This window comes from Chiloscyllium plagiosum, unplaced genomic scaffold, assembly GCF_037043375.1.
Source record: "Chiloscyllium plagiosum isolate Xiang-an unplaced genomic scaffold, Cpla_swu_hap1 HiC_scaffold_1, whole genome shotgun sequence".
NCBI lineage: Eukaryota > Metazoa > Chordata > Chondrichthyes > Orectolobiformes > Hemiscylliidae > Chiloscyllium > Chiloscyllium plagiosum.
In genome coordinates, this window is record NW_028270139.1 from 77,458,450 (window position 1) to 77,485,087 (window position 26,638).

The 26,638-nt window shown below is 39.3% G+C and overlaps 1 protein-coding gene across 2 annotated transcripts in view; it reads left to right on the top strand.

Annotated features, from left to right (window-relative positions):
* cep135 (centrosomal protein 135) overlaps positions 1-26,638 on the top strand; it is a 135,814-nt gene that overhangs the window by 72,709 nt on the left and 36,467 nt on the right. For both annotated transcript variants that reach the window (XM_043690562.2, XM_043690581.2), the window contains exons 11-16: positions 205-355; positions 7,933-8,156; positions 9,901-10,056; positions 12,961-13,104; positions 15,023-15,100; positions 18,438-18,589. In XM_043690562.2, the coding sequence (XP_043546497.2) occupies positions 205-355; positions 7,933-8,156; positions 9,901-10,056; positions 12,961-13,104; positions 15,023-15,100; positions 18,438-18,589 (905 nt within the window). The remainder of the gene's footprint in view (positions 1-204; positions 356-7,932; positions 8,157-9,900; positions 10,057-12,960; positions 13,105-15,022; positions 15,101-18,437; positions 18,590-26,638) is intronic.

Below are 26,638 nucleotides of genomic sequence, written 5' to 3' on the forward strand. Positions count from 1 at the left end.
TTCTTCAGCTAAAGTCTATATCTTGGGAGAATTACTACAATAAAGCTAAGTGTGAATATGTTAACATTAATTTGCGGAGGGCATGTTTCACAGCGTTATAATTATAACAGTCTAATGAATGCTCCCATGAAATATTTGATATTTCTTACTAATTACTACATTTTAAATTCTTTTCCAAACATATAATTACAATACTGTTTCTAGGAGCTTACTGCAACACATGCTGACAGCAACAAGCTTCAAGAAGATTTACAATGTAAAGTGGAAGAAATTAAAACTCTCAGCGATTTGTTAAATCAAGTAAAACAGGATAAACAAAGGCTGATTGAAAGAGTTGATAAACAAGTAGCAACAGGTAATCGATGATCTGCCATGAAACAAATATAATATTTCTGTACATCTGATTTGGAAATATGCATTCTTTCCTGAATTTCTGCAATCACGAAATACTAGTTTTTTTCAGTTAGATGTAGTAGTTGATTTCAATCTAGTTCATTTTCATAGAAATTGCTTTGTTGTATTAAATGTATATAGGCATAGTTTTAATTAAAATTAACTTAGTTGGTTTAAAGAAAAACAATTTTCTTACTTCTGTCCCTCTAATAGCATGAAATTTGTTGTTTATGACCTTAAAAAACACTTACATCATAACTTGAATTTAGTATTGTACTCATCTCATGAAGCTATAGCTAATATGAAAGCTACCTTTTGGTACTACTCTGAAGTTAACATTTTCACTCTTTTATAGTATTAAATACCTTACAAATTCTGGTGTAATATAGCAATAACCTATACTTGTTTAATCTCTGTACTTCGATTACATTACGAAAAATGGACACAAAATCAATCTTTTCATCTTGCACTCATCAAAACCGGAATGTAAGAAATCAGACTTGGATAGGGAACACCAGTTTATATAGCATAATAAGAGGGTGCTCATTGGTTGGACTCTTGTTGGCTTGCAGATACAATTGTATTTGTTAACTGTCAATGTTTGCTAACTGATCTACCTCCAAACAGATAAGTAGACTTTGATTGTCCAAGCATTGCTGGGAGAGATGCAACAAGAGTTGGCAATTATTGTAACCCTTTCTCTGTGGAAAAGGTACAGTTATGCACAAATCTCTTTCACCTATGCAGAACAGGGAACTGTATGTGAATACATGCAGTACTACCTAGTACTGAAAGCCTGCTTAATGATCCCGAATTAACGTCCAGTATATTCGGATAACCCTGGAAGGGGAGTGTCCCAACAATTTAAGTAAGGTAAATCTAGCCATTTCATGCTGTTATTTTGTAGTGAACACACCATTCATATTCTTCGCTAACGAGATGCTGCCATAAACCAAAAAGACATTCTGCCATCACACAATGAGTTAACGTGGCATATAACTTTCAGTGCCAACGAGAACTCAGGTCCGTAAGCTGTATGTCTCAACAACTGACAGATTGCATCGAACAACATGTCCTTCTGACTGTGCACAACAGGAAATGTGTTAGCTGGGCTGAACATAGTGTCCAGAAATAGATGTGATTTATTAAATAATCCAGAATTTAGCGTCGAAATGTTAGAGATTTGGTAGTTGAATGCTTGGCCACCAATGCTGAAACAATTAAAACTTGCCATGCACAAGGTGCCAGAATTGAAGAATTCAGGGATCTCAAAGGATGGTTGAGCTGGAGTAGGTTGCAGGGAACGGGAATGAGAAGACCCTGAACTTGAAAACAAAGTTGAGAATCTTTAAATTAATCTTTTGTTTATTCGGGAGCTAATTTAGGCTAATGAGGACAGTGGTGATGGGTGAATGGAACTTTTTTGTGAATTGGCGAAGGGCAGTAAAGATTTGGATGAGTACAGGTCTATTTGGCATGCAAAATGAGAGCCCAGCCCAGAAAGCACTGAAACAATCAAGTCTTGATGTAACATGAGGGTTTCAGCAGCAAATTTGGTAAGACAGGATAGCAGTTGGCAATATTACAATGTTGGAATTGGACAGTCTTCGTAATGGAGTTGATTTGTGGTCAAAAACACAATGCCTTATGGTTGAAAATGGTAACGTTCAGCTTCAATTGACCAGGTGAGGATTGGAAATGGTGGTCAGGGAGCAAGGTTTTCGGTAAGCATGAAAATTAATTACTTTTGAACTTCCCAGTATTTAATTAGAAATAATTTTATTTGTCCGGTTCTAACTGTTGAATCCGTGTGTGGCAAATCAGACAAATAGGGAAGAAAATCTTGACTGTGAATATCAGTTACATTTATCAGCAAAGTGTCACCTGTGTTATCATGTACAACTATAGAACTTGACTCCAATTGGCTCCTCTACTTGCCCGAGCTCCTATGCCCCCTCTCCCCATTCCCCATATCAGCATTTATCAGACCACACCTGATGTCCAATGCACTTCAAGCATCCCTATTCACATTGTAACTTCCTTCTGAACAACTGAGACGTGGCAGATTTTTTTGTTTTCATTTCAAAGCAGAAGCATTGACCTTCCAAAGTCAAGTTCTGCCCACATGACATTGAATTAAAGAGGATAAAAGTAAATGAAAAGGGATAGGTGATGAGAAGAGAAAACTGTTTCGGGAAATTTTAAAAATTAGGAAAGACAGAAGTACAAAAGCAGCAAGAAATATATACTTTCTAAAACTTTTTAAAAATTAAGGATGAAGTGCTGGAGCAATAGCACATTGGGGATTACTCTGGGAATAGTGATTACAATTCTGTAAGTTTTAGAATACTTATGGATAAAGACGAGAGTGGTTCTAAAGGAAGAGTGCTAAATTGGGGGAATGCCAACTATACCAACATTCGGCAGGTGCTGGGGAATATGGATTGGAAGCAGCTGTTTGAAGGTAAATCTGCATTTGGTATGTGGGAGGCTTTTAAAAAGATGTTGATTAAAGTGCAGGACAGCCATGTCCCTGTGAAAATGAAGGATAGATATGGCAAGATTAGGGAACCATGGATCACAGGTGAAATTGTAAGACCAGCTAAGAGGAAAAAGGAAGTATACATAAGGTCTAAGCGACTGAAGAATAGATGAAGCTTTGGAAAAATATCAGGAAAGTAGGAACAATCTGATATGAGGAATTAAGAGGGCTAAAAGGGGTCATGAAATATCTTCAGTAAGCATAGTTAAGGAAAATCCCAAAGACTTTTTTTCATATACAGAGGAACCTCGATTATCCAAACAAGATGGGCGGGCACTATTTCATTCAGATAATTGATTATTCAGTTAATTGATTTCCTCTGGGGCTCGGAGTTTTCTGTGAAGTCTGCTCCCCATTTAGGAGACTAGGAAAAAGCACAATGTGTGTGAGACACCACGCCCCTGCCCACCCCCAACCCCGTCTGCATAACCCCCCAACAACCCCGTCAGCTCCCACCCCTCGCCCCGCCCTCCCCCAACCCTGTCTGCTCCCACTCCCACCCCCACCCACCCCAACTCCATCCACTCCCTCAATGCCCGCTCCCATGCCACTTCCGCTGCCCACCCCCAACCCTGTCCTCAACCCCGTCCACCCCAACCCCATCTACTCCCATCCTGCGCGCCCGCCTGCCTCCAGCTCCGTACGCCCATCCAACACTGCCTCCCCATCCGCCCACAGCCCTGCTCTTCCAACCCACTGACCCCACCCCCGGCGGACCCACCCCTCTGTCCACTCCCATCTCCGGGGAAACCGGACTGCTGCTGCATTTGTGGGATAAGTCTCCAGATAGAGGGGGAGAGAGAGCGCACGCGCGCACAGACACACACACACACACACACACACACACACACACACACACACTGTTTTGACAAGTTCCCACTTTGCCCTGTACAGGACAATGTTGGAGAGATTATCTGGAGAAGGGGGAGATTTAGCGTTCACCCATGTGTAGAACTCCAGGGAAGGTGTGGGGAGAGAGAGAGAGAAGACAGGAGAACAGTCACTTAGAGACTGTGCCTGGATTGTCTAGGACTGTTCTCCCCATTTCAGTGAGCCGAGTTCACTTTTAATCATTGTACTTGTAAACAAAAGACACAATCAGGGTTGAAACAACTCTTTGACGTAATGTTTCTGCCTTGAGATCATCTTCGGGTAATCAGATATTCGGATAGTCAAGGTTCCTCTGTATAAGGAGCAAGAGGGTAACGAGAGAAAGGGTTGGCCCACTCAAAGACAAAGGAGGAAAGTTATGCGTGGAATCAGAGAAAATGGGTGAGATTCTTAACGAGTACTTTGCATCAGTATTCACAGAGGAGAGGGATATGGCGGTTGTTGAGGTTTGGGATAGATGTTTGATAACTCTAGGTCAAGTCTGCATAAGGTGGGAGGAAGTGTTGGATATTCTAAAAGGCCTTAAGGTGGACAAGTCGCCAGGTCCAGATGGGATCCACCTCAGGTTACTGAGGGAAGCGAGAGAGGAAATAGCTAGGGCCTTAACGTATCTTTGCAGCGTCCTTGAACATGGGTGAGGTCCCTGAGGACTGGAGGATTGCTAATGTTGTCCCCTTGTTTAAGAAGGGTAGCAGGGATGATCCAGGTAATTATAGACCAGTGAGCCTGACGTCAGCAGTAGGGAAGCTGCTGGAAAAGATACTGAGGGATAGGATCTATTCCCATTTGGAAGAAAATGGGCTTGTCAGTGATCGGCAACATGGTTTTGTGCGGGCAGGTCATGTCTTACCAATTTAATAGAATTGTTTGAGGAAATGACAAAGTTGATTGATGAGAGAAGGGTTGTAGATGTCATATACATGGACTTCAGTAAAGCGTTTGATAAGGTTCCCCATGGTAGGCTGATGGAAAAAATGAGGTCGCATAGCTGGATTGATAAAGAACTGGCTAGGCAACAGGAGACAGAGTAGTAGTGGAAAAGAGTTTCTCAAAATAGAGTATTGTGACCAGTGGTGTTCCAGAGGGATCCATGTTGGGACCACTGTTGTTTGTGATATACGTAAATGATCTGGAGGAAGGAATAGTTGGTCTTATTAGCAAGTTTTCAGACGACAGTAAGATTGGTGGAGTAGCAAATTGTGAAGGGGACCGTTAGAGAATGCAGCAGAATATAGATAGATTGGAGAGTTGGACTGAGAAATGGCAGATGGAGTTCAATCCGGGTAAATGAGAAGTGATGCATTTTGGAAGATCCAGTTCAAGAGCAAACTATACAGTAAATGGAAACATCCTGGATAAAATTAACGTACAGAGAGATCTGGGTGTTCAAGTCCATTGTACCCTGAAAAGGACCACACAAGTCAATAGAATGGTCAAGAAGGCATAAGGCATGCTTTCCTTCATTGGACGGGGTATTGTGTACATGAGTTGGCAGGTCATGTTACGATTGTATAAGACTTTGTTTGGCCACATTTGAAATACTGCATACAGTTCTGATCACCTCATTACCAAAAAGATGTGGATGCTTTGGAGAGGGTACAGAGGAGGTTCACCAGGATGTGGCCTGGTATGGAGGGTGGTAGCTATAAAGAGAGATTGAGTAGATTAGGATTATTTTCATTAGAAAGACAGTGGTTTAGGGGGGGTCATCATTAAGGTCTACAAAATCAGGAGAGATATAGACAGGACAGGTAGCAAGAAGCTTTTTCCCTGAGTGGGGACTCAGTTGCTAGAGGTCACGAGTTCAAGGTGAGAGGGGAAAAGTTTAAGGGAGATATGGAAAGTTAATTACACAGAGGCTGGTGGCTGTCTGAAATGTGTTGCCAGTGGAGGTAGTAGAGGTGGGCATGACAGCGTCATTCAAGATGTATCTAGACAAATATATGAATGGGTAGGGAGCAGAGGCATACCGACTCAGGCGACTGACTGTGTGGAGTTTGCACATTCTCCCCGTGTCTGCGTGGGTTTCCTCCGGGTGCTCCGGTTTCCTCCCACAGTCACAAAGATGTGCGGGTCAGGTGAATTGACCATGCTAAATTGCCCGTAGTGTTAGGTTAAAGGGGTAAATGTAGGGGTATGGGTGGGTTGCGCTTCGGCGGGTCGGTGTGGACTTGTTGGGCCGAAGGGCCTGTTTCCACACTGAAAGTAATCTAATCTAATCTAATCTTCAGAAAATAGGTGACAGGTTTAGATAGAGGATCTAGATCGGCACAGGCTTGGAGGGCTGAAGGGGGTGTTCCTGTGCTGTATTTTTCTTTGTTGTTTGATATGTCTCTCTTTGGCCTCTTCTAAAAATATAACAACATTTCTTTTGAAGAAACCTTGCAGTGATGATAGTTCCCTTCCAAACTTATCAAAACCTATAGCTTCTATATTTCAAACAAAGTAAAGACGTAGCGTATAGACAAAAGGCCAGGCATGAAACCAGTATGGCCGCATTACTTGCTGACATTAGTGGCTCACTGGAGACTTATCTCTTGTTCTTAAAAAGTATTGATCTTCAAAATCCATGAGCAAGTGACTAATCCGAAAGTAACTTTGCTTTGAATGAAAGACACAAAGAGCGTTAAAAATAAAGTGCAGCTGCATGGCAGCTAAGACCAGTTAACTCACTATGGTAACCTAGTTTTTATACAGAGGCTCACAGGGAAGCTAGATTTTAATTGCTCTCAACAGTAACTTTGCAGGGAGAGAGAATATGAATTGATGAGGATAACAGATCTGAGTCTACTCATTACTGCAAATGATTTTAATCTTTGTCATGGATGCCAGTGTTGTATTCAGGAGGAGATGCAAGTTTGTAAGTGCAGTCTGGGGAGAAATGTAACTAAGAGGGTGAAAAACAAAGAGATCCAGTAGTGCTTTGGCGATGAAGATGATCTATAATCCAGTCAAAAATTATGAAGCATTTAAACAAATCCTTTTTGCTGAAGGTATATTGAAAAAGAAAGAATTTAACCTTAAAGTTTCATGGGTAGGACAAATCATCAAAAAATTTGTAAGAAAATATTTTTAGCATAAGTATATTCGGTTCCCAGTGAAAGATCATAAGAAGGGCCCAGATGACAGACATTATATATTAGGTGGTCAGATTCTTTTGTATGGGCAGTCTTCTGGTTTTGTCATGTTCTGTTAATTGTAGGTAGTTTAACCTTGTGCAGATCAAGATTTAAATCATTCTTGAAAAAGAATTTGTGGAATGGGGAGGTGGAAACAGATGATCGGAGGAGGTTATATTATCCTGCAACGGAGAATTATTGCCCGATATTCCTCATGATGCATGATATTTAATTTAGAGTTATTGCTTTGTGGAAGAGGATGCCACGAGTAGTTGGTATTGAACAAGTGGAAATCTCTAATATAGTGAACTCTCTCTTAATAAGTCCTTTACATGACAAGAAATATACTCACAATAATTTCTTCTTTGGCTACAGCTTCATACAAAAGCAAGAGATAGTAATCAACAAATATCACGAGAAAAAAAGAGCATGTTGTCCTTGTGCAACATCCTCAAAGACCCCAATGGGGGAATACAGTCTTCACAAGCATCAATTTTAAGTGACAGGCATTCTGTCTTGAAGTTTGTCAACAATCATGAGATAGAATGATAAAATGAGGCTATGATATGTAGGATTATCTCAAACAGATGATATTTACTCATGGCCAGTAGCTAGGCTGGGATACAGAACATTTGTAGGTTGGGGCATTGCACACCCCTCCACTTCACATCCAATCTTTGTTCTACATTTATTCCTATGGTAATTTTGGGAGAACAAGAAGAAAATATGGTGTTATTGGAATATTTGAAATGTATTCAGTTTTAATGTATGTTAACCTGGCCATCAACAACTGTTATATCAGTTCTGAATGTGAGCAAAAGAAATTGCATTTGTATATTTGAAGTAGTTTGTTTTAGTTTTGAAGTAATTCAGGCATATTAAAATACCAAAGAATTAATCAGATATTATGGTGTCTGCAGTCTTCTTGTTGCTTTCTAATTTCTTGCTTTGGTTAATTTGGCTTTTTATGTTTTCAATAATCTTCAGAACGAGAAATAGTGTTGGAATTGGAAAGAATGCGAACAAAGCATGGTGTTCTGAAAGGGGACACCTCACCGTCTCGCCTAGATAAATTTGTGAAGACATTAGAAGAAGAAAGGGATTATTACAAAGGTGAAGTAGAATACCTGCAGGATATGATATCTGCAAAAGGCAGCCCAGTCTGTTCTCCAAGACGTGGGCGAAGTCCAATGCGAGTTTCACCTGTGAAGGTACTGAGAGCATTGATGAATATTTTCAAAAGGAAGTGGGTTTTAGTTTTCACTAACTAAATTTACTCATGTAACTTGCACATTTATGTTTACTCTTCCTCACTTTCCAATCTTGATATACATCTTTTAAACTAGTAAAGGTTTGAAACTTTTGATTTTTGTAAAATAACTTCTCACAGGATTTAATGACTATCTAATGTAACCTGCTACAGATTATCAAGGCTGCTGATCTGTGAATAAGGAAGTCAAATCATATTTTTATTCCACAGTGTTCTGACAGTGTTAGCATTGTCAGATTTGAATTGCATAATGAAAATGCCTTGGTAATAATTAATTATATGCCATCAATGTTTTTAAATCCAAATACAGAGGAATGGTCGAGAAGGTGTTTGAGGTTACATTTAGGTAAGGAGGTATGTAGAGTCTGAGGAGTGAAATGAAAGTAATTAATGGTAAAACTATAATCCTGTTTCTGAAAATACTAGTTTAGTGTGATAGGCATGGAGTAAGTGTATAGAGTCTAGAAATGTTAGGGAGCAGTTAGAAATTATTGAGGAGTGTTCCAACCATAGCTTGAAGATATAAGTGATTATCCAAGAGCACTAGAAGTGGATTGAGTGGGAAGAATAACCAAAGAGGAGCATTTGAAGTACAGTTAAAATAGAACTATGTATGTATTTCAGAAGCCTTTACAAAAAATGTAATAGAAAAAAATGCAAGAAAATTGTAGAAACAAGTGCAGCATAACTACAGATGGTGCTTGCTATATACAAGACCATGTGTTACCACTGAATTTCCTATGAACTCAGTCTTATTTAGAGGATGCAATTGGTTGCAAAATTTTATAAGAGATAACTTCCCCTGCTGTAGAAGGACAATGAAGCAGAGCTCTAGCCTGCCAACACTGACCCTAGCGGAAATTATGGGGATGGATTCCCACAAACTGTAGTCATGACACACCACCAGTCCAATTAATTCTTAACTAAGCATATTTATTAATTTAATTTATATGACTTTTCTTTCAGATAGACAGTTTAAAGGTTGATGCCATTGATACTTATTATAAAGGAAACGTTGCCATCGTGTAAGAAGAACATAGGGCTTCTTTTTCATTAGAGTGCAGTGGCTTGTGAATTTAACTTGAGGGTCACCACATATCAGACAAGAGATCAGCTGGAGAATGTGAGACCTTTACTTAACCTCAATAGGTACAGGAATTGAATCCATGCTGCTGACTTCACTGTGCATCACAAACCAGTCGTCCACCCAAAGGGACTGAATCATCTGTTATAGAGTTATAGAAACAGAAGGAAGTCAATCAGCAGATTGTGATTTTCTGGTTCTTTGTTTTATTGTATCACAAATACTGAAAGAAAAAAGGAACCCTTGTATGCTACAGAAGCTCTGGCCTCAGAAACAAAGTTGAGAACCTAGATGTATCTTAAAAAATATTTTTTTTAATAGGATATGTGTGTTGTTGGTTAGACACTTTTCATCGCTAATTGCCCTCAAGAAGGAGGTGAGCCTGCTTCTTTGTCAGAGCAGTCCATGTGGTGTAGGTACACTCACAATGGTTTTAGGAAAGAAACACATTTGTTTATATTGCTCCATAACTTCATGAGGTGAGAATTACAATGCTGTATGTTCACTGTCCATCTGCTTTGTATAAAAGCCTCTTTTACAAACCCTGCTTATGGAATATTAGGCTTAATTCATGAAAGATTTATGGTGTTACTTCACACAGACTAGTACCCTCAGCTCTGAGCTGCTACAGGCTATCAGAGAGCGAGATGAATTACAAGCAGTGTTGGATAACTTTGAGCAACACATGGCAGAAATCCAGTCCAATGTCAAGATGGTGACTGCAGAACGAGACAGGTTACTTATGGTTTATGAACAGGTATGATGGAGTAAGAATAAATTGTGAATTTGTCATTTGGTGCATTATATAGAAAGGTGTCTGTTCAGTGCCCGTATTCCTAAGAGGATTTGGTGTAAGACCATTTTCAAGTAGTTTTGAAAAACATCAAGCAAGTACCGCTTGTAGTTCTACTTTGTTTCCCACTTTATTGCTCTGACCTGATAGAAATTTAAATTAAAATCGTTTGTTGGTTAATTGGGTTTTATTACTATTTGCTACCCTATTTTTGAGAGATATCACTGTTACTGAACAAACACCTTTGTGTCAGCAGGCCTATCCTTGTAAAAAACATTGAATAAACTATCCAGTTTTTAAGGCAAATCATGTTACCCATCTTAAATGTGCATTTTTGCCTTGGTGAATTTTTCTTTCATATTGCATACTTTTCTCTGGGCTGTATAAAGGGAGATTCTCAACAAAATAATCTAAAGCACATCAACAGACAGGTTTAAGGCTATATGGAATTAAAATTAATATGCATATAAATGCAAAGTAATATAGATTGCAGAAGGTGTGTACAGAACATTAGCGAATATTAAACACCAAAAAGAAGATTCTGCTGTCTTTATTAAATGTATTTAATTATATAGTATTTAGATCTGTTAAAAATAACAACATGAATATCTCCAAAATGAATTGTAAATATAATGTGGAATGCATTTGATTTGCCCTTTTTGGGAATACAAGAATATTGCAGTCAGAATTTTAGCAGTCAAATCTCTAGAAGACATACCTTAATTTACACCAAGTCCCACGCTCAAATAATTGATGTGCCTAGCTGTGAGTTGACTCATTGTCCACTAGTACAGGATCAGCCACAGCAGCGTCCTTTGGACACTACACACCTTGAAATACATGCTGTTCTAGGCATGTTCATTAATGTTCCAGTGATGTTCCAGTGAATTGTGCACATGTTGGAAACGTACGCAAGTCAGAGTATGTTGCCCAAAATCAACTTAACAACAGATTTTTTATGGTTATTTTAAAGCTGCTCTGTGCAGAAATGCTAAATGGCCAACAAAGGCACAAGTTAAGACAGCTTCAATTCTTAAGGAAGCAAATAAAATTGACTTTTTTGGACACATTCTGCAGACAAGATCAAGTGTGAGGTAGCATAGAGCAGTTCTTGTGTGTAAAGAAAAATTGTTTGCCTTCCGAAAGTCATATGTTGCCAATGCATCTCAGAGCTTTTCGCCATCAGCTTAGTAAAGTTTAAAATGAGGGAATAGCCAACAATCTGGTAACTATTCTGCACTTTTGAATTGCACAAGCTTTCCATGTTTTACCATGCTTCTCTCTAGTTCAACCATGGCAATCTGAATACCTTGTCCCTAATTAAAGGCATTTCACAACAAATATGAATCACACTGTGAACAGAGTGCACAGGTTTCTCAGAGTTGGCTGCTGAGAAGGTAGGTAAAAACAATGACTGCAGATGCTGGAAACCAGATTCTGGATTAGTGGTGCTGGAAGAGCACTTATCTGCTGAGAAGCTATTCAAAATGAATGAAGCTATTCCAGGTGTAATCTGAATAGTGCCATTTATAGTTCTAGCAACTCTATTTTTATATTCCGTTCTCTTTGAAATAAAGGCCAAAGGTCCATTTCATTAAATAAAAACAGAAAGTCCTGGAATAAATTTTTAGTTTTTCTTATTTCAGATTTCTAGCTGTATTTTGGCTTGAGTCGGTCTGCCTTTCCTTTTACCTGCTGAACCTGGATGCTGGTTTTATGTGATTCATGCTGTGCTAGAGTGCTTGAGAGAAGATTGTATAAATAGGGTTGGCAAAGCTACAGAGGAATTTTAAAACAAGGATAGGAATTTTATAGTTAAGATGTTTAACTCAGAGCTGATTAGATCAGCGATCACATAGATGGTACTGTTCGCCGAGCTGGAAATTTTTGTTGCAAACGTTTCGTCCCCTGTCTAGGTGACATACTCAGTGCTTGGGAGCCTCCTGTGAAGCGCTTCTGTGGTGTTTCCTCCGGCATTTATAGTGGCCTGTCCCTGCCGCTTCCGGTTTCAGTTTAAGCTGTCCGCTGTAGTGGCCGGTATATTGGATCCAGGTCGATGTGTTTGTTGATGGAGTTTGTGGATGAGTGCCATGCTTCTAGGAATTCCCTGGCTGTTCTTTGTTGGCTTGCCCTATAATGGTAGTGTTGTCCCAGTCGAATTCATGTTGCTTGTTGTCTGCGTGTGTGGCTACTAAGGATAGCTGGTCGTGGCGTTTCGTGGCTAGTTGATGTTCATGGATCGTTAGCTGTCTTCCTGTTTGTCCTATATAGTGTTTTGTGCAGCCCTTGCATGGGATTTTGTACACTACATTAGTTTTGCTCATGCTGGGTATCGGGTCCTTCGTTCTGGTGAGTTGTTGTCTGAGAGTGGCTGTTGGTTTATGTGCTGTTATAAGTCCTAGTGGTCGCAGTAGTCTGGCTGTCAGTTCTGAAATGCTCCTGATGTATGGTAGTGTGGCTAGTCCTTTGGGTTGCGGCATGTCAGAACTGACAGCCAGACTACTGCGACCACTAGGTGGTCGCAGTACGTGTATGGAATGAGCTGCCACAGGATGTGGTGGAGGCTGGTATAATTGCAACATGGGTTTATGAATAGGAAGGGTTTGGAGGGATATGGGCCGGTTGCTGACAGGTGGGACTAGATTGGGTTGGGAGATCTGGTCGGCGTGGACAGGTTGGACCGAAGGGTCTGTTTCCGTGCTGTCCATCTCTATGACAGGAGAACAGGACTTGGTGCAAATTAGGACAAAGACAACAGTTTTGGATGTCTTCAAGCTTAGCAATTATGATGCTGTCCTGTGTATAAGCATAATTTAAATAATTTGAAATTAATTTTCCTGCTCCTCTTAAATGAACCTTTTCTTACAGAATCAAGATGAGTTGAACAAATTAAAAAAGGAAGTACTAATATCACCGATCTGCCAAATGCGTATGGAGGAAGAAAGAGATGAAGCTAAAGCAGATCTGAAAAGAATGGCAGCTGAGAAAGAGAGTTTGAGAGAGAGAGTAAAGGTATTTTATAATTATTAAAACATTGAGTGTGTCATACAAACATTTTTTTTATTTCTTTATGGGATGTAGGCATCACTGACAAGCAGCATTTGATGCCCATCCTTAATTGCCCTGAATTGAGTTGCTTCCTCAGGCATTTAAGAGTCAACCACATTGCTGTGGACCTGGAGCCTCATGTAGATCAGACCAGGTAAAGATGGCAAATTTCATTCCCTGAAGGACGTTTAATGAATCCGATGACTTTTAATGACAACAATAGCTTCCCAGTCACTATTACTAGGACTAGCTTTTAATTCCAGATTTATTTGAAGTGAAATTCCATCAGCTTCCACAATGGGGTTGAAATAAATCATCAGCATTACCCTGTGCTTCTGGATTACTAATTCAGCAACAGTGCTACTATGCCATTGTCTCCCTTTCTTATTTAAGATCTAACATTTTAATCACTTAAATTATGACACTGCATGATCATTGCACTTTTAAAAAGCTGTTTAATGATAAATGTTTACTGCCACTAGAGGGGCCTATCCTCACATAGCATATAATAATTTTTTAAATACCAACGTTTGATTTCACTTATTGATAGATGAATTGTCTGTTTTAATGAATGTATCTCTAACAGTTTTAATTTTATTTTCACGTTATCCCTGATATATTTTCTCAAATTTCTTTTTTTTTGTTGTGTTACACTCCTCCACTCTATTTTCTGATTTTAAACTTATCAAGTCAGTAATGAGTTGGCCATTATTGCTGTTTTGAGAGCTCAAATTCTGTTGCACATTAGGAATTAGAATTCCCAACTGGTATTCTGGACTTGCAGTAAAACAAACAGCATTAAAATTCAAACTAGAGTCATGGAATTAAAGTCTCTTGAGTTTTAAGGGTGCAGCAGTTCCTGGTGGTTGTGGATGCTTTAAAGCTTTTCTTCTAATTTTGTACTGAATAACACTCTTCCTCCTCAGAGTGTAACAGACATTTAAAGAATAGGGAGTGTTGTACAGACATATGAATTGCAATAAGCCATTCAACCCATTGAACCTGCTATGCCATTTGATAAGCTTCTGATTTGATATGATTGTGGCCCCAGTTCCAGTCTTCCCCTCTACCCTTGTATCTTTGGACTCCCTTGTCAGTCAAGGAGCTGTTTAACTCAGCCTTAAAAACATTCAGTGATCCTGTCTCCACTCCTCTGGGAAAGGGAATTCCACAGTCCAATAGCCCTCTGAGTGAATACACTTTTCCTTATTTTTGTCTTAAATCGGAGGCCCTTCAATTTTAAACTGTGCTGCTTTGTTCTTGTGACTCTCAGAAGGTGAGATATTCACTAAGCACCCACCCTGTCAGTTCTCCTCAGACTCTTGCATGTTTCAAGAATATTTATATTCTTCTGAATTCCAAAGAAGACGGATGTTCGATCTTTCATCATAAGACAATCACTTCTTCCAGGAATCACTTGAAGGAACTTCCTCTGGACTGCTTTTAATGCTATTACATTTTTTCTTTCAAGTAAGGAGACCAAAGCCTGCACTGCAGATGGTCTCACCAATGGCATAGTTAATTATGGGAAACATTTTTCTTTTAAGCTCCATTCTGTCTATAATAAATCTCAGCGTTCTCTTTTAAGCTTGTGCTGTTCCTGCAACCTAACTATTTTTGATTTATATCAATGCACTTTTAAGAGTGAGGCATATGTATGACAAAATAAAGAGAGCATCACATGCCTTATCAATTGTACATTCCCTGATGTGCACAGAATGTGGTACCAGCAAGTTATTGAAAATAGAAATGATTTGAAGTGCCTGTATCTGTTGATGATTGAGATTCCAATTATTAACCAGTGCTAAAATTGAATAATTAAAGAATGATTTCCTGAAATTGTGCCAAATTATAAGTATTTAAAATGCAATTTCTTTACTAGAGCATCCTTGAAACAGCTGATCTCAACACAAAACGAATGGAACAGACTATATCACAGTTAGAAAATAAAACATACGAAGTAAGTATCTCGAGGCAAACAGTGTTAATAATAGTTTAATGGATTGCCTTCATACGTTTTGTGTCTGAATACATCTACTCTGTAGGCGTACTTAGTAATACATCTATTGAATGTAGAGTTGTGGGCTGGTTGAGAATTACTAAAGCTGATTTCAAATATGCTATGAACTATAACAGCAAAACTGTTAAATATTCTTTGAAAGTCTTGAGATTAAATTGCAACATTTTATTCATAGCTTTTTAGAGTGTAACCTTTAAAATGCAAAAACCTTTTGATGATTCGCATTAGTTGAGTGCAAAATGATCTCAATTTGGAGGACGTCCTAGAAAAGTCTTCAAATGAGGCTATCTGAGTAGAGCTCAGCAATAAAAAAAAGGCAATTACCTTACCGGGATTATGCTACAGGCATCCCAACAGTCAGAGGGAGATATAGGAGCAGCTATGTCAACAAATCACAAAGGTGTGAGAGAAACAGGATTATAATTTTAGGGGACTTTAAATTTGCTGAGATTAACTGGGATCATCTTAGTGTGAAAGGATTAGGTGAATTTTAAAATGCATCCAGGAGAGTTTTTTTGTGCCTGTAATCCAACTAGAGGTGGGTTAGTGTTAGACTTAATCCTAAGGAATGAAGCTGGTTAAGTGGTTGAAGTTTCAGTGGGTAAGCATTTTGGGGATAGTGATCATAACTCTTAAGTTTCAAAGACATGAAAAGGGATAAGGATAGTGCAGAAGTGCCTAAATTGGAGGAACTCAATTTCACTATCAGTAAACAGACAGTATTGTTTTCTGTTTGAACTCTGTTTCCTAATTGGATATGATAGATAAGTGATATATCCTGTACCATTTTGCTTAAGATTTTATTGAATTATTAAATGTTATTGTTGATGTGAAAACAAACATGAGATCAGTTCTACCTTTGCTATTCAACTGCTTGGGGTTAATTCCAGCAGTGCAGCTCTTTTGCAAGCACATGATGAAACTTTAGCAGAATGAAGGAATTTATCGAGAACAGCTGAACCCCAGGAAGCCAAGCTATTGGCAGCAGATGCAGATTTTTAAAATTCTTCTTCAACAGCCATTTAATTTTGATTTAGAGTTGTTGATTTTTTTTTCTCTAGTGTGTAACACTTTTGAATCTTTTTTGTTGTATGGCTCTGTGCACAAATTTCATGTATGTGGCCTGCATTAGACCTTTGCTTGTGAACTTGCATCTTACAGGTAATATTGGTCCTAGTCACCAAGTGGTGATTTATTTAAATTAATAGTAAGGTTTAAGCATTGAAAACAACAGATACAAAATGGCAACATTTATTTTCTGTTCTAAACCTGAAGTCAGTCTCTGCTAATGCCCTCTGCAAGTCATCTTGCCTGTGAGACCTGACTCCTGTTCGTTACCTCATTTCTTCTGATTACAACCCACCCTCATTTTCTAACCCCATACCAGCTCATGTTGTAAACAGTTTCTTCTCCTTGTGAACTATCTCTCTCCTTTTCAAAACTGTTGTCATTTTCCTCTTTGTTTAAAATCAAACTTGACCTCCCTCACTTGCAAAATGTGGTCCTATCTCCAGGGTCTTTCCTCTTCAAATACCTTTCTTAAACACAGAGGATATAAGTGTTCTAATACATGAGTCACAAAGTTAATATGCAGGTATAGAAAGTATTTAAAATGCAAATGAAAGGCTTTTGATTATTATGAGTCACAATTAAGCAAAAAAGTGAGGATATTATGCTTCGGTTATATTGGGCATTGTTGAGACAATGTCTTTCATACGACGTGCAGTTTTTTAAGGAAAGCTGTAAATGCATTGGAAGTAGTTACAGGAGGTTTACTAGATTGATATCTAGAACGAGCAGCTTATATTGTAAGGAAAGGTTGAACAGACTGGGCTTGTTTCCATTGGAGTTCAGAGTCAGAGGTGACGTGGTTGAAGTGTCTAAGAGCATCAGTGGGTCTTGACAAGGTGGATTTAGAAAAGATGTGGATTCAGTCTAGAGCTAGCAGGCACTGTTTTAAAATGAGGGATCAGGATGGAAATGGCGATTTTTTTTTAAACTAGGTTTGTGCAACAGGTGGGGTCATTGAATATTTTTTAAGGTAAAGGTCGATAGATTCTTATTAGGCAAGAGAATCAAAGGGTTTTGAGGATAGAATTCAAAACAAACTGATCTGTCACGGCCTTATAGAAGTACAGAACAGCCTCAAGGGCCAACAGTTTTATTTCTGCTTTCAGTTCATATCCCTATATGTCTTCCTTCATTTGAATCTGTTCAAAGAATTTGATCCTGCCCTAATCGAAATAATAATTCCCTCTAATTATATTTCCTGTTGTGTGGGCATCCAAGGGCTGTGTGTGGCAGAGACCTCCAGAACCAGACGTCAGTGTCACAAACCTTGGAGTGACCATCTGCGTGTACAGCCACACAGCTTAGATGGATCATTGATGGCACCAATCCTCCACTCCACATAAACCTCTACTCATCGGAAACATTGCTGCCTGTATCCTATCCCACACCATATGCCATTCTGCATTCACTTTTGTTAATAACATACAATCGATCCTTGAGCTCAAAATTTAAGACTCCAGCAGTTTTTAAATCCCTTTATGATCGTGCTCCTCTTTATCTTTGTACTTTTATTCAGTGCTACAGCTCTTCTTCAGGAATGAGGTTGGTGTGCCAAGCGGACTGAGATAAAAGTTAGGGGGGGTGGGGCGGGGGGCGGTAATTTGGGGGAGGGGCGCTGGGAATACAAAAGGTGGAAGGAGGTGAGGGTGATAGGCCGGAGAGGGGGTGGGGGCAGCTGGAGAAATCTGCATTAATCCCGTGTGGATGATCCAACCAGCTTCCTCATTTCCCCTCCCCCACCTTATCTCAGTCCCAACCCCCGGATTCAGCACAGCCCTCTTGACCTGCAATCTTCTTCCCGACCTCTCCGCCCCCACTCCCACTCCGGTCTATCACCCCCACCCTCACCTCTTTCTACCTATCGTATTCCCAGCGCCCGCCCCCCCCCCCCCCCCACCTTTTATCTCAGCCCGCTTGGCACACCAGCCTCATTCCTGAAGAAAGGCTTATGCCCAAAACATCGATTCTCCTGCTCCTCGGATGCTGCCTGGCCTGCTGTGCTTTTCCAGCACCACACTTTTCAACTCTGGTCTCCAGCATCTGCCGTCCTCACTTTCTCCTCTGTGCTACAGCTCCCTGATTCCTAAAGTTATTTCTCTGGCCTCTTACCAACCTGTGCTGGCTTGCGGATATTTTTTAATTGTAAGTTTAATATAATTGCAGATTGTTACTGTATACTGTACTTTTTATTTTTGTTTTTATACAGCTTGATAATGAATGCTTCAACCTCAAGAAAAAAGTAGCAAAACAAAAGGAAGAAATAACAGCACTTGAAGAAAAAAACAAGTGTCAATCACAAAAACTCTCTCAGACCATTGATGATGCTGAACAGCACAAGGGCGAGCTGAGTTCAATTAGGTTGGGTTTTTTTTGTTCTTATCTTCATATGTTGGTTTGAAAAACTGATGTTTGTATATAAAATTTAAAATTGTACAGATGTGGAATGGTATTGTGACAAAGCTCGACAGTTTAGTATTGTTAGTTCAGTATAGTAATATAGTGGCTCCTGCTTAGTATGGACAACCCCTGTGTTAGACTTGAGTTCTTGTGTTAGTCACAATGATCAAAGGGGCTGCATTATGTTCATGCAGATATTATGAACAATTGGAGTTTCAGCTTGCTAGTTAAGCCATTCCAATGCTTATGGAAAGTAAATATTAATCTGGGGAGTTTGTCTAATAATCCTTCAACCTTACGTGAAACATACGGATGTCAGTGGTACTGCTCATGATACTACTGATCAGTAGAATTTATTTTGAAATTTGTTCATGGGTTATGGGTAACACTGCCAAGTCCAGCGTTTATTGCACTTTCCAAGTTTTCTTTGAGAAGGTGATGATGAGCCACTGCCTTGAACGTCTGCAGTCCATGTGACGAAGGTACACCCACAGTGACAATGGGAAATAAACAATACAAGGATTTTGATCTAGTGATAATGAAGGATGAGCGATATAGTTTTCAGAACTTGGAGGTAATGTTTTTCTGAAATGGCTTGATGTTCTAGGCTGTAGACATTGCAAGTTTGGGAAGAGCTGACAAAGCTCCTTTGGTTAGTTATTACGGTGTAAAAGGTATACACTGCACTTTTTTCCTTAAGGCAGTCCAGACAAAAGAATTACTTCATTTCAGCTTTCTTGACTGCTTTTTAAACAGCATTCACCCAGGCAAATGTAGAATATCCATCACATTCCTCATGCCTTATAGATGGTTGAAAGGCTTACAGGAATCAAGAGCTGAGTAACTGACTACAGAATTACCAACTTCTGACCTGCTATTTTTACAGGATATACATGCAGATGGTTCAATTTAATTTCTAGTCTATGGTGATGTTCAAGATTTTAACACTGTTACTATTGACTGTCACGAAAAGATGCTTAATTTTTCTCCTATTGGAATTTTGTTGCCTGCTACTTATGCAGCATGAATGTGATTTCATATGCCAGTTTAAGCCCAAATGTTATTAGACCTTCTGTATGCATGCACAGTGTGTTCATTATTTGAGCAGTACAATTGATACCAAACATTGTGCAGTCATCATCAAATATGCCTCTGGGCATTATCATGTTGGGAAGGTCACTACTTGAAACAGCTTTTAAACAGTCAGGCCTAACTCATTGTTCTGAAGGATTCCTGCAGCAACGCTGCTGGAACTAAGATGATCGGCCTTCACGAACCACAACCATCTGGCTCATTAAATATTCCTTACAATTCACAAACACTTTGGTTACTACAATCAGTTGTATGCTGAGTTTGCCCTCTGGCCTAATTTAGATGACCTGGGGGGGTATACTAAGAAGCCATTCCTATTGCTATTCTTGAAATCATATCATGATTCCACCTTCACAGCTTTGGGTTTGCATGTGCTATTTTTGAAGCTGAAATCCAGTATTTCACCTGCATGAAGTGGAACTTTTCAGCTATAATGTGAATTCAGCCCGTTCTTGAAAAATGCTTTATTACTCCACATAGATAATTTCTGCAACGTTTTTCAACACTGATACCCTGCTTTCTTCATTCACAGCACTTTCCAAAAGCACCTGATGTGTTTTCCATATCCTTGGCTGTAACCAGCTCATAGCACTACAAAAATATGAACTAGACTCTAGCTTCGTAAGCTACCCTTTTTACATATCATAATATATTTCTGTTCTCCAGAATGGTATTCATTCATTCTCTGGAATGAGGTTGAATGGATGGTATGGCAGATAAGAAAAGGGAAAGCCTCAGGTTTATGCTAATTGTTCCTGAAAAATCAACGATGAAGGCGGGATGGAGAAAAGTTGGTGAAAGAACTTCATTGTGTTATACAACCATTCTGAACAAAGAAAAAAGAACTTAGTTGGGAAACTAACAATAATTCTCTTATGCAAGCAGAACCAGAAAGAAATGTAAGAATGCAAGTGTCAATGTGCCAAATAAGGTGTTTACTATCGTATTCCTGAATTCGATCCAGAGACCTCTGTGGAAATCTGATGGAAAGTTAGTGTAGCTCCTGAAAATCATGTAAGCTTTGACTAGATCTTCAAGCCAAGAAAAATGACTGAAAAATCCTGGAACATCTTTACAAATTGGTTAAAGTGTTAAAATGTATATAGGACTGCCACCCACATAGCCAGTTATACCAAGATAAACTCTTGTTTCGTAACCAACTGCCAAAGATCTAAAGAATAAACTCCTAATTTTGACCATGTCTGTGGCAAGATATTTTAGATCAGTCTGAATGGAGCACTACATTGACCTCCAGTCAGAGGTGGAGGCAGATAGGGGCACCAACACAAGCCATGTCTATTACTGGTTTCATGTGACTACAATATAATCAATCAAAGCAGAGTTCAAAGCTACCCGTTCTTTTCCTCCAGAATAACTTTTTAACTGGACATGTTGAACTGAATATAATCACTTGATGGACTTCAAGGGCCTCTTGTAATTCACATGAAATATTGTGGTTTGTATCCCTAATCAAGTTATGAGTAAACTTTTACTTTTGATTTGAGGAAAATTTCACTGTTTGCAATGGAAGATAGTTATGTGCCTGTGCTTTCAGAAATCATTAAAGATGTTAAGAAAGGAAAAACCATGTCAAACGATCTCTATAAATATGAGAGGCATAGATGGCAAGAGTATGGTTTCAGATTTGTATGCTCCGTTGAGACTGGCTGTTTGCAACCATACTGTAACCAATTTAAGATGACCACAATTCTGGCAAGCATAAAGAAAATTTAAAATATAAGGTCTCATAATATGCAACAGGATAGAGCTCTGTCACAGTGCTGTTTGAACTTTCATACTGACGTGGATGGTTGAAGACTGCTGAAAATAATTATGGATCCGTGGATATAAACGTAGAAAATAGGGGCAGAAGTAGGACATTCAGCTCTTCAAGCCTGATGTGCAGTTCAATATGATCTATTCCCGCTTTGTCCCTATATCTTTGATCCCTTTAACCTGAAGAACTATGTCTAACTCTGTCTTGAAAATATTCAACACGTGATAACCTGATAGGCCTGATGCAAACCACATATAAATGTTTCATAGAATTATAGAATTTTATAGTACTGAAAGAGGCCATCAGCCCATCATGTCTGTTCGGGCATCCCAAAAGAGCTACCCAGCCAGTCCCATTCTCCAGCCCTATCTCTGTATTCCTTTCAACTACATATCCAGTTCTCGTTTAAAACCTCCTGTGGACTACGCTTCCACCAATTCCACTGTCAAAATTGTTCATAATTTTGAACACCTCAATAATGTCATCTCATAATTTTGTGTTGTCCGAGGAGAATAAGCCTAATTTCTCAAACCTTTCCTTGGATCTAAAATTCCTTATTCCTGGTATAATTCTCGTAAATTTCCTTTACACTCTGTGTTAGAGCTTTAATATCTTTCCTTCAATGTGGTGCCTAGAATTGAACACAATACTGGTGTTCTGTTCAATGATTAGTAGAGGTGTAGCATCACTTCCTTGCTTTGATCCTCTGGGAATCTAATATAAACCAAAGGATCCTACAAGCTTTCTTAATAACTCTTTCAACTTCAGAGAATTATGTACTTGAACCCCGAAGTCCCTCTGCTCCTATGCTCCTCTCAAAATTGTACCATTTAGCCAGTATGCAGTACCTCACATTTCTCTACGTTGAACTTCATTTGCTAGGTGTCTGCATATTTGGTCAGGTTGTCAATGTCCCTCTGAAGTCACTCAGCATCATCCTAACAATTTACTATTCTCCCTAGTTTAGTATCTTTTGCATATTTAAAGATTTTGTCCTCAACACTCAAGTTGTTGTTATTAATCAGAAAAGACAAGGGTCCTAACACTGATCTCTGGGGGACACCACTTTCAATTCATCTCCAGTCTGAGAAATGGCCATCTATACCTACCCTCGCTTTCCTACCTTGTAACCAACTTCTAATCCATGCTGCCAAAGACCCGTCGGTCCCAAACATTTCTAATTTGCGAACCAACCTGCCATGTGGCAAAATATCAATTACTTTCTGAAAGGCCAATATCCACAGCATTACCCTCATCCACTGCCTGTCATCTCATCAAAGAACTCAATTAAATTTGTCACACATGACCTGCTGTTGACAAAGTTATGTTGACTGTTTAGTCATAACTTATTTTTCTTTAAATGTGTATTTATTTTAACCTATCTTATGGCTTCCATCAGTTTTCCCACTATTGGTGTCAAGCTGGCAGGTCTGTATTTTCCTGAGTTATCCTTTTTACCCTTGTATGAAACAACAGCATCAGATTTACAATGCTCCACTCCCCTGTGATTTTCTCTCTTACCTGTCAGCAATCTGGAATGTATCCCATCAAGGCATGGCAACTTCTCTACCTGGTGTGTTACCAGCCTTTCCAGCCCCTCTTCTTTATCTACCATTATACTGTTCATTGCCCACGTTTTAAATGACCATCTTCTAATTGTTATTGCAATTGAATTTCTTGTTGCATGTCCATTGGAGAATTGATGGAGAGGGTGGTTTCTCATTGAACCCACATCACGTACACTAAATTCCACCCATTAATTCTGTTTCCCACTCCTGATAATCATAGAATCTTGACAGTGTGGGACAGGCCATTTGGCCCATTGAGTCCACCCCACCCCACCAAAGAGCACCCTACCCAGGCCCAATCCCATCTCTATAACCCTACATTTCCCATGGCTAATCCATCTAGCCTGCACATCGCCAGACACAATGGTCAATTTAGCATGGCCAATCTACCTAACCTGCACATCTTTGGACTGTTGAAGGAAACTGGAGCACTCAGAGGAAACCCAAGCAGACACAGGGAGAATGTGCAAACCCCACAAAGACATTCACCCGAGGCTGGAATTGACCCAGGTCCCTAGTGCTGTGAGGCATCAGTGTTGCTATATTGCTGTTGTGTTGTGTTGAGTATTCTCAGTATTTTCTTTTGTTCTGTAAACTAAACAGTGCAGTTTTAAAGTGCTGTAGAAACAGTGAGATCTGGACATGTGTGTGCACAGGTCTTTGAAGGTGGATACCGAAACAGATAGAAAATGGAAATTGTTTTTATAAAGAGGATTGTTAAAGATGTGGAATATACTACGTGAAAGAGTTGTGAAAGCAAATTCTGACGGCACTTGGACTTGCTTTTAAAGAGGGCTAACTTGAGAATTATAGAGAAAAACACTGGAGTGTGATACTAAATATTTCTTTCAAACTATAGGCATGGGCATGACAGGCTGAATGGCCTCTTTCTGCTGTACTATTCTTTGACAAGTTGAGACTATTAAAAAGGCCAATGAAATCCTTGACTTTCTTAGCAGCAATATAAAAAAGAAAAGTAAGGAATTTTTGTTAAATAATGCAGTGGGCTTTGCTTCCGCTAGATTATTATGGTCTGTTTGGATAACAGCACTTGAGGAAGAATGGCTGTTTAGAGAGTAAAGAAGAGATTTACCAGAATTGCCCCAAGGATAAAAGACTTTCAGTACCAGCAGGGACAGTTCTTCATGGGACAGAGAAAGATGAGAGATTTAGTTCAAAATCAGTAACAGATTTGTTAAGGTATAAAAGTGAGAGAAATTATTTAAAGTGATGCTACTGTGAGTATCCAGAGAACACAGATTTACAACTATTAGTGAAAGAATCATCTGGACCAGGTGATTTATTATAAGCATATAGCTAGCCATTCAGCATAATTCTGTCTTCAATTTTCACTCCAGTCATTACCTCTGCCAGTATTTTGTCCAATTTTTCTTGAGTTTTTGTGGCATAGAAGGAGGCTGTTCAACTTATTGAGTCATGTTGCCTTTCTAATCTAGATGCAAGGTACTAGCATGGATAGACTACTGGCTATCTGGCAGAAAGCAGAGAGTGTGGATAAAAGGGTCCTTCTCAGGATGGAAGCCAGTGATTAGTGGTGTTCCACAAGGGTCAGAGTTGGGATCACAACTTTTTGCTTTTTACATTAACAATCTAGATGAAGGAACTGAGGACATTCTGGCTAGGTTTGCAGATGATACAAAGATTGGTAGAGGGACAGGTAGCATTGAGGAGGTGGGGAGGCTGCAGAAAGATTTAGACAGTTCATGAGAGTGAACAAAGAAGTGGCAGATGGAATACAGTGGCAGAATAGGAAGGTGTGAGATCATACACTTTGGTAGGAATAATAGAAACACGGACTACTTTCTAAAGTTTAGAAAATTCAGAAATCTGAAGTGCAAAGGGACGTGGGAGTCCTAGTCCAGGATTCTCTTAAGATAAACTTGCAAGTTGAGTTGGTAGTTAAGAAGGCAAACACAACATTGGCATTTATTTCGAGAGGTCTAGAATACAAAAGCAGGGATGTACTTCTGGGACCACATTTAGAGTACTGTGTGCAACTTTGGGCCCCATACCTCAGGAAGGATGTACCGGCCCTGGAGCAGGTCCAGAGGAGGTTCACAAAAATGATCCCAGGAATGAAAGGCTTAACAGATGAGGAATGTTTGAGGACTCTGGGTCAAACTCGATGGAAATTAGAAGGATGAGGAGGGACCTGATTAAGCTGACAGAATACTGAATGGCCTGGACAGAGTGGACATTAGGAAGATGTTGAAATTAGTAAGAGACACTGGATCCCGAAGGCACAGCCTTAGAGTAAAGGAAAGAACCTTTATAACAGAGATAAAGAGAAAAATCTTAGCTAGAGAGTGGTGAGTCTGTGGAATTCATTGCCACGGAAGATTGTGGAGACCAGGCCATTGAGTATATTTAAGATTGAGATAGATAAGTTCTGATTATCAAGAGGATCAAAGGTTATGGGGAGAAAACAGGAGAATGCGGTTGAGAAACTTATCAGTCACAATCGAATGGCGGAGCTGAATGGCCTAATTTCTGCTCCATGTCTTATGGTTTTATAAGTGGTAGATCGTGACACTGGACAGAATTTAAAAACAAACAAAGAATGACCAAAGAAACGAGGTCAGGAGGGCCAGGGAGGAAGCTAATTAGAGATAATAAAAACTTAACATTTGCTCTTAAGAAATACAAAGAAAAGAAAACAAAATATGTGTTGGTAGACGTGTTGAGCAGAGATTTGATAATAGACAATAGGTGCAGGAGTAGGCCATTCTGCCCTTCGAGCCTGCACCACCATTCAATATGATCGTGGCTAATCATCCTTAATCAGTATCCTGTTCCTGCCTTATCTCCATAACCCTTGATTCCACTATCCTAGAGAGCTCTATCCAACTCTTTCTTAAACGAATCTAGAGACTGGGCCTCCACTGCCGTCTGGGGCAGAGCATGCCACACAGCCACCACTCTCTGGGTGAAGAAGTTTCTTCACTTTCCAGTTCACAAATAACATTCCAGATATCTTGCATATCAAGAGGGGAAATTGAGGTAGGAACTTAAAATAAATACAATAAACAGGGAGAGGGTAACGTCGAAACTAAATGAGGCAACATGACTAAATGGTCTACTTTGACTCTCATGTCTAAGGATATTTTTGAAATCATTTTCATTCCATTACCTTTACAGACAATAACCCCGTCCCCCTTAGGCATGCCTTTCTTTTCTAGTAGAATCCACCACATCTCTCGCTACCCACTTGCTAGTTAAATGCCAAGAGGAAACCTTTGAGTAATCTTACAACTATCTGTTAGCATAAAAGATTTTAAGAATTACAGGTTAAATATATTAAATAAAAGGTTCAGAGATTTCAAATTGTTTTCATTGGAGGAAAGAGGACTAAAGAGAGACCGATGCAAAATTTTAAAATTATCACTATGGTTGCAATTCCAAAGTCTGACGTACAGAAGCAACAAAAATAATTAATTGTTATTGATGAAAGATTATTTCATGTGTTCATAAGCTCTTCTAATCTTCAGTCTTATTCAATTCTTATTCTTATTTTTAAAACTAACCCTGAATATTGTATATCTTCTTTGAAAT